At 42.0% G+C, this 8,794-nt stretch overlaps 2 protein-coding genes across 2 annotated transcripts in view; one reads left to right on the top strand and one right to left on the bottom strand.

Annotated features, from left to right (window-relative positions):
* Positions 1-7,842, top strand: part of APPL1 (adaptor protein, phosphotyrosine interacting with PH domain and leucine zipper 1) — a 72,343-nt gene extending 64,501 nt beyond the window's left edge. Inside the window, exon 22 of the mRNA XM_044253321.1 lies at positions 7,811-7,842. Coding sequence (XP_044109256.1) covers positions 7,811-7,822 — 12 coding nt within the window. The 3' untranslated portion in view covers positions 7,823-7,842. The remainder of the gene's footprint in view (positions 1-7,810) is intronic.
* Positions 349-8,794, bottom strand: part of DNAH12 (dynein axonemal heavy chain 12) — a 243,907-nt gene continuing 235,461 nt past the window's right edge. The window contains exons 72-75 of the mRNA XM_044253319.1: positions 4,272-4,409; positions 3,736-3,827; positions 1,757-1,824; positions 349-563 (exon numbers count right to left, since the gene is read on the bottom strand). Of these exons, the coding sequence (XP_044109254.1) occupies positions 373-563; positions 1,757-1,824; positions 3,736-3,827; positions 4,272-4,409 (489 nt within the window). The 3' untranslated portion in view covers positions 349-372. The remainder of the gene's footprint in view (positions 564-1,756; positions 1,825-3,735; positions 3,828-4,271; positions 4,410-8,794) is intronic.

Here is an 8,794-nt window from a genome sequence, read left to right as displayed (position 1 = left end):
AGAAGTTCCAAAGGTTTCTCAGATGCTTCAAAGAAACATTTCCTTCAGGTTTTCTAGACGAGCTGTATTCCAGTCAAGCAAGAGTGGTACATCAGGGAGGAAGACTGTGAAAAGACCATTTAAAAGAAAGACACATGGGTGCCTGGGTGGCCCAGTCTGTTATGTATCCAACTCCTGATCTCAGCTCGGGTCTTGATCTCAGGGTCATGAGTTCAAGCATTGTGTTGGACTCCACACTGGGCATAGAGCCTACTTCAAAAAAAAAAAGACACGAAGATACTTGGTTTTATAATATATATATTTTGAAGTATGTGAAGATATCACACATTTTTTTAAAAATGTCTTTCATATATTTTCCTAAGTTTTTCCAATCTAGTTGTCTAACTGACACAGCAAAGCAACCCCACGCTTGATCCAGTGTTGAGTGGGTTGGTCCGTCTTCAACAACATTGCAATAACAAAGTTAGTAGAATGTCCTGTAGTGGAAAGGGTTCCTTTACGTTCACTTGTCTTGTAGAGGGGACAGACGTAGGCATTTGATTTCACAATCTGAGACTTTAGAGCTTGGAAAAGAAAGAAATACATTCATTTGGTAAAGGGAAAGCAGCGCCTGGGACTAAAAGAACAACTATTTTAGTACTAAAGCAAAGATCATGATTATAATATTTGAACATTTTGATGTTGTTATTGTTAGTTTACTGTGGGAATATGATTATGGCTGTGGAACAAGACAAGTGATTTCATGTGGTGTGTGATTCTTAGTCTACAGGATAGAAGTCGAGAGCTTTCAGGAATCCTGATAACTCAGCAGGCATGAAAACACTCGGGAGGTTGTGGGAGAGGAGGAGAATGTAGGGAAGAAGGAATAAAATACATTATGTAATGAGGCGGGCATAAAAAGAGAGGACACTGCTGCTTGGAACCTGAATACAAGAAATGCATAAATCAGAAGGAGCGGAAGTTACTGTTTGCTTTCAGCAGGTTATTACTAGGAAAAACTCACTAACTCTTACCTACTCACAGAAAGAACCTACATATTATCCTTGAAAGGCCCGATATGAGATATTAGGAGCCTTTCTAAACTAAGGCTGCATTTCTTGGAGTTAAAATTGAACTGCGTTACTAATGAAAATGCTTAATTTGTGAGGTGGTGATTGTGGGTGATTTGGAAATGTTTCCATTGATAGTTAAAGGAGAACAAAAACACTAGAGAAGAAAGAAAAATTGAAGGAGTCTCATTTGTTCAGATTCAGGGAAAAATAAAGGTAGCAGAAGTCAGGAAGGAGCAAGTAGCTTTCCCAGGAGAGCAGAGCTGGTCTCCACACCCTGTGCCTTGAAGCAACAGCTGTGCCTTTGGGCACCTGGATGGCTCTGGGGCTTAGGAGTTTCCTGTAGCCAGAAGACTCTAGCCACCAGCTGTGTGTTTCTGAGAGGTGTGCAAAGGCTTTTCAGCATCAAAATATTGATTGGAAGCGCTGGACTCTGGAAAAGTAGAAGTGTGGGGGAAGGGCAGAGAAAATGTTGCATTCCATGGGATAAGAGCAAAAAGAGGCAGAATGCTATCTCCAGAATAACATGAATTCGACACAAAACAGGGGAAAAATCTATTTCCAATGTAAACATTCAGTTGCTATTTATTGTAATTAAACAATGTTTTAATAGGTTTGAACAAAGACTTAATTGGGGGAGCTGTTAAAAATATCTATGATTACCCTTCTCTAAAACTCTTAAGAAACTTTATTAGAGGTAGACTTACTTGGTTTTATCCATATGATGGGCATCAGGTCAAATAGAAGTTTGGGACGTTGTTCGGCAAGCAATCCACTGAGAGGAGAAGTAAACACGTTTATTAGAAGTAAGATGAAATTTGATTCTAGAAACTGCTATTTAGATATTGGCTTTTTTTTTTTCCCAAAGATTTATTTTATTTATTTATTTGACAGACAGAGATCAGAAGTTGGCGAGAGGCAGGCAGAGAGAGGAGGAAGCAGGCTCCCCACAGAGCAGAGAGCCCGATGTGGGGCTCGATCCCAGGACCCTGGGATCATGACCCGAGCCGAAGGCAGCAGCTTAATCCACTGAGCCACCCAGGCGCCCCGATATTGGCTTTTAATACAAGAGAGGATCAGAAATACTCAGAGAAAGGAATATAAAACAACACAAAACACAGCCAAGGAAGAAACAGTGAATAATTAAAAGAAACAAAAGATAATTATGGCAAGGCAGTGTGCAAACCGTGGACAAATATTAATTCCTGCCACTTTAAAAAAAATATTTTATTTATTTATTTTTTTATTTCAGATAGAGCACAAGCAGGGGGAAGGGCAGAGGGAGCGGGAGAAACAGTCTCCCCGCTGAGCAGGGAGCCCAACTCAGGGCTCAGTCCTAGGACCCTGGGATCATGACCTAACCCAAAGGTAGACGCTTAACCAACTGAGCCACCTAGGGAACCCTTCCACTTTTTAAGCACAATCCATGAGGTCAACACTATTGTATCACATTTGGTTCCCACTGTGACCTTGTCCCCATTCCTGTTCCACTAATGAAAAGTGGAGGCTCAGAGAGATTGAGTAGTTTTCTCACAGTAACACAGACCTTAAGTGCCGGAGTCAGAATCCAAATGTACATCTGCCTATCCAGAAAACATGGTTTCTTTTCCCTGTGCTACATTGTCTATTTGTTCAAAAAAAAGAGGGAAGGAGGAAGGTAAGGAAAGAAGAGGGAAGGAAAGAAAGAGGGGATTGGAGAGGAAGGGAGGGAGGGAGGAGGAAGGAAGAAAAAGATGAATGAATACATATTTTAGGAAAGGTAAGTTAACACAAATGTCAGTAGTGTGATGAAAAAGAAGAGAGACAGAAATAACCACAGGAACTAGATGCAGCTAAGTCTTGGAATGATCTCTCTAGAGCCTCCGTCTTGCTGCCTTCAAGTGATTCTCTGGGCTTCAGCCTTTAACCCTCCCTTGAGAGCAAAGCCCAACTCTGACCTTGGAAATAGAGGACTGTGCTTAATAATGAACTGATAAAGAGCAGGGCTCCAAGGGAAATAATCACTCCCCTTCCCTCTTAGCCCTATGTACATTTTTAAAAATTTATATATTATTTGAGAGAGAGCTTACACAAGCATGAATTGGAGAGGCAGAAGGAGAGAGAGACAATGTCAAGCAGACTCCCAATTCAGGGCTTGATCCCACCACTCTGAGATCACGACCTGAACCGAAACTAAGAGTCTGCAGCATAAGTGACTGTGCCACCCAGGTGCCCCTTCCCTACATATGTTAAACAAGAATAGCAATGCTCAGTTTCCCAAGCTGGAAATTCGGTCTTGATTTTAAATATTTATTTATTATGTCATCCAAATCTAAGAGAAAGTTTTCCATTCACCAACAGAAATGGGAAGTATACTATAACCATAAAATGTTTGAAAGTGAGGCATTCCTGCCTGTTATAAGACAGAAGGTAACAGTCCTAAAACAGAAGAAGAAAATAATTTCAGCTAAATTTTCTACTAGTTAGACCATTGGATATATTAACTAAAAATTCTTCAGGACCTAAAAATACTTATCAATTGCTCTAGCCTGAGTAATGATTTGTGGCAAGGATTCTGTTATTTTTTACTGCTTGCCATATTCCCTAGAAGAGGCCCTTGTTGGGGTGGGAGGGAGGGAGGCAGCCGATGCCATATTTTACTCATTCAGCTACAACTAAAGACGTCTCTGCGGCTGAGAGCCCTGACCTTGTTCTGTCCCAGCGTGCTCCGTCGAGATACAATCCGTGGATGAACACGCCGTCTTCAGGGGCTGTCTCGGATGTATCCGAAGGAATAACCTGAAGGGAGAGGCCCACACTTGTAATGGTCTCTTTCCCAGACAACTTTGTCTCATAAGGAAAACATCTGCTCAATTTTCAGAACATATTCAGGGAAACTCTACTCTATAATGGCTTATATCAAATTTTCAGTAAAAGTGTAAATATAAAAATGTATAATACAGTTCTTTTTTAAGCATTTTTTCAGGTTTTACTGTACCTTATATTGATTTTTGTTAGAACAGTAGAGGAACATTAGATTATTTGAGTGGAAATTGAAATATAGAAAAGTCCTATCAGACGCAGTAAGACAAGTATCATCTACTTCTTCATGAAACACAAAGAATGGAAAGAAGTCAAATAGTCTATAATGGACCATAAAGATAGGAATTCTGTATCTCTTCCTTGTTTAAATACATGATTTTGATATAACGATAGACTGTGGAGTTCAGGGAGTTACTGTACCTCAAATTCATATCCTAGTAAATCAATAGGGATGGTGTATTTTCTGGCATAATTCTGCATAGCTCCAGTAAGGAAGGCTTGGGTGAAAAAGAATCCTGAGAGCCAGAACACATTAGGTTTTCCTGAATTATGCCAGTCCTGTAAAGGGCAAACAAAAATACATTATGTTCATTTTCCAACTCACACAGCTTCACTTCATAGACAATTCCCGATTCTGCTTTTTGTGCTGCCCACACTTTCCATCACAGGACTCTCTTCCCTGACACACAAAACATACAACCTTGACCTTCTACTTCTCTGCCTTTATAGTTACTCTTCTTGGAAAGTGCAAACTAATTTTAACATTAAATGAATAAAACAAAGTTTGAAAGATTCACATCTTCTGCAAAGAGCCAAAGGTAAATTATTTGGAAATTTTTATATTACTTAATACCACTCAAAAGCCATTACCTTCAGCCATCTTACACATCATAGCACAGAGCCCCCGTGTGTTGATTCCGGCTCCTCAAACCTCTCAACTCCCACTACCCCCTTCAGAGATCCACGTCTTCTTTCTGTACTGATGTGTCCATCTTCTCATGTCTTCCCTCTCTCCTCAGTACATCTTGAGTCATGTTTGCAGAGTCAACTTCACCATGCATGGCTCGGACTGGGTTTAGCACCTTGCATAGTTCTTTAGAGATCTACTACTACTCTACAAACTAAAGTCTCAGCACCTTAGTCTCCTATTTGAGAGACCTCACAATCTCACCTCAAACTGTATTTCCAGCTTGGTCCCTTTTATTAATTCCCCTTCAAGCAGCTGGCATTCTAATCTGACTATTTGCTGGTCTCTTCTCTGCATTGGATGGACATCCACTGTATTTTCGGCTTATCTTCAAGGGACACTACTCTTAACACCCCGATGGAGGCTTTCCTCCACACCCAACCCAAGTGCTTCTGGTACAGGAACTTTCCACACTCTCAACCCAAGTGCTTCTGGTGCAGGAACTCCACCTCCTGGGGTGGGCACGTGATTCAGGCCGGCCGAGGATACCTGCAGTCATCGTGATCGATTCGGGAATGGACACATGACCCAGTCAAAGCCAGAGATGCAGAGACTCTTGCTGGGACTTGTGGGGAAAAGACGCTCAGCTCTTTGAAACTGCGTGGATGTGGGGCCAGAGTTGCGGCTCTTTTGCTACCATCAGAAAAGAACCTCCCTGGGGATGGAGTCAAGCCTCAGAGAAGTGGAGCCAGGAGGCAAGGTGCAAGAATCCAGGACCAGGGAGCCATTTTGCACCCCAGGTCAGCCTGATGCCCTGGGTTTTCCAATTACTGAGGCAATAAACTTTGTGTTTATGTCAGAATTTTTACAGCAGAATCAGTCTTAAATGAGATAGTGCCTTTCATTACACAGCTATCTTTAAGTCCTTTTCCATTTTCCCCACAGTGTCCAAAACCTCTTATCCTTTAGACCCAGCTCAAAGGCTTCCGCATCCAATAAACAAGCTGTCTGCTTTCCTGGGCTAGAAGAACTCTCTCCCTTCTTCAAATTCCCAGAACATTTTATGAGTTGATCTTTTATGATGCATCCCCTAGTCTACTGAATTTGTCTTTTCTTAGATACATAAGCTTATCCCCTTGTAGACTATTGGCAACTTGAAGGCAGGGCTCATGTGGTCTTCACCCTTTCATCTCACAGAGGACACAATAGGATGTTTTGGACAAAGGGGCAGGGGTCTCAGTTCCTATTAGTTGAATGAACAGATGAATCAATAAAATGAACTCTGTATCTGAGCGAGCAGTGCACTGTGGGAAGAAGCCAGCTTTGCTTCCTGGGAGGAGGAGACCAGACTGGTGCTCGAGATGTCGCAACGGTACAAGCTATCAAATCAAGAAGAGGTGGGAGGGGTGCCTGGGTGGCTCAGCAGGTTAAGCACTGGACTCTTGATTTCTACTTGGGTCATGATCTCAGGATTTTGAGATCGAACCTGGTGTTGGTCGGGGGAGCACACAGCAAGGCATCTGCCTAAGATTCTTTCCCTCTTGCCCTGCCACCCGTCTCTCTCAAATAAATAAATAAATCTTAAAAATAGAGCATAAAAAAGAAGAGGTAGAGAAAGAAATGGAGCTTGACAAGGACACAAGCCAGGCAGAACCAGCATCATGAACAAAAAAGCTGTTAGAGCCCAGAAGGCGAGGGTATAGAAAAGTCCCCTGCTCACTCCAGGGCTTTGTTTAGCCAAGAATGTCACGGGTATCTGGGTCAGCAACTTGTACAGGGCTTCTGAGTTAGCGACCATTTACTTAGCGCGTGCCAGGCACCGTGCTAAGCACTTTACGTGCATTACCTTATTTGGCTCACAAAATAACTCAGTGAGTTATTCCTCCCACTTTACAGATGAGGAGACTGGAGGGCAGAAAGGTGAAGACCATCTTGCTCAAAGTCACACAGATACTAAGTGTCAGATAACTAGGATGAATGGTGAGACAGAAAAGAAGAAAAAAGAGAAAACTCTGGACAACTCATTTGCTTAACGTGTTAACTCTAAAATGCATTAGGAGGTGAAGTCAAGAGTCCAGGAGAAAAAAAGGAGAGGGGAAAACCATACAGCTTCCCTAAGGGTAAGAGGACAATGGGGGAGAGATCCATTCAGAGGAAGGTGTGTGGCGAAGGGGGATACAAGTGCCCAATAATGAGTGAGATCTTTCTTACTCATTTGAATGGAATGATTCCAAGGGGGAAATGCAAATTTCAGAGAGTAGGGAGTGTGGCATGAAGTTTTTATTAACAACAGCAAAAGAAATTTGTCCTGGAGCTTCTCCCTGTTGGCACCGTGCCAGGACCCCTCTCAAAGACCAACGTAATGATTCTTTGAGTTCCTTTAGGAAGGAAGCAATGTATGGGAAATGGAAAGCAGTTCCAATAAGTTTCAGAAAAGCTTGGGAAATGAACTCAGAAAGCTGTAAATGTGGCTAGGACTTGGCCCGATACATACAGCTTCACTTATCCAGTCAGCAAAGATGAAAAGGGTTAATTCTGAGAAACAGGCACTCATATTCACTGTCATTGGGGATACAATTAAATAATTTTTTGGAGGCTGACTAGGTAATGTCTATCAAAATCCCTAAAAATAGCCAAATGGAATTGATGAAAGCACTAGAAGAAGAAGGATCCACTGACCAACAGGAATTTTTCTAGAAAACACAAGGGTGGTTTTACACTTGGAAATCTAGTGACATAATTCAATGCAATAACAAGCTGAAGAAGGAAAAAAGTCACCTCATCAGCAATAAATGCTGCAAAGGCATTTGATAAAGTTCAACAAGTTATGATGTTACAAAAAAATAGTCTACTTTTGCTGAGTTCTTACTACACACCATCAGACTTTTGCCTTGTGAGATAAAATTGACTGTTTTATGTAGGAAAAAACCCGTTAAGTGGCAACTCTCCTATAGCCGGAACACTGAAAACTGCTGTTTCCTAGATTTTTTTTTTTTTTTGGTCTCTTAAATGTAAAATCTACACAAAAAACTCCTATAAATTTATTTTTCAGAAACAGCCTTGAGGAAAAATGGGCTGAAGAGATGAAGAGGCATTTCACAGGAGAAATACAAATGGCAAGCACGTGTACTAGATGAACAAGCCCACTAACTAATTAAAAAAAAAAATGGGGCACCTGGGTGGCTCAGTTGGTTAAGCATCCAACTCTTGATTTCAGCTCAGGTCATGATCTCAGGGTTATGGGATCGAGCCCAGCAATGGGCTCCACACTCAGCATGGAGTCAGCTTGGGGTTCTCTCTCTCTGCCCCTCCCTCACAGAGGCATGCATGTTCCCGTGCTTGCTCTCTCTCAAAACACAAAACAAAACAGACTGAAACAATAAGATACGGTTCATTTTCATAAGCACTGGCTATTTTATGATTAGCTTCCACAGTGAAACAAATAAAGCTCTACTGTAATAGAAAGGCAGCTGAAGGAGCGCCTGGGTGGCTCAGTGGGTTAAAGCCTCTGCCTTAGGCTCAGGTCATGGTCCCGGGGTCCAGGGATCGAGCCCCACATCAGGCTCTCTGCTCGGCGGGGAACCTGCTTCCTCCTCTCTCTCTCTCTGCCTACCTGTGATCTCTGTCAAACAAATAAAAATCTTAAAAAAAAAAAAAGAAAGAAAGGCAACTGAACCCAGGAAAGTCATATACCTAATACGAATTTTCAGGAGGTATTCTGGGGGCTCTCCACACCTCTTAACCCCACATAAACAGTAATCATACAATGCGGGCAAGTCAAGTTGCTGGGGAAGAGAGATAGTGCCCTGAACATCCTTTATGTGTGTGTTTGGGATTGGAGGGGGAAGGTGGAGATTTCAAAGCACTCAACTTTTTCCTTTTATGAGATAGGGATTAAGAATCAATGATTTTAAGACAATGGCCGATTATTGGTGAATCGAAATCTTGGGTTCTTTTTGTGATTTACCACCAGTATTAAAATCACGAGATCGGGTGCCTGGGTGGCTCAGTGGGTTAAGCCGCTGCCTTCGGCTCA

Source organism: Neovison vison, chromosome 6 (assembly GCF_020171115.1).
Source record: "Neovison vison isolate M4711 chromosome 6, ASM_NN_V1, whole genome shotgun sequence".
Taxonomy (NCBI): Eukaryota; Metazoa; Chordata; class Mammalia; order Carnivora; family Mustelidae; genus Neogale; species Neogale vison.
Note: the sequence above shows the minus strand (reverse complement) of the source record. Positions and strands in the feature narration are given on the sequence as shown.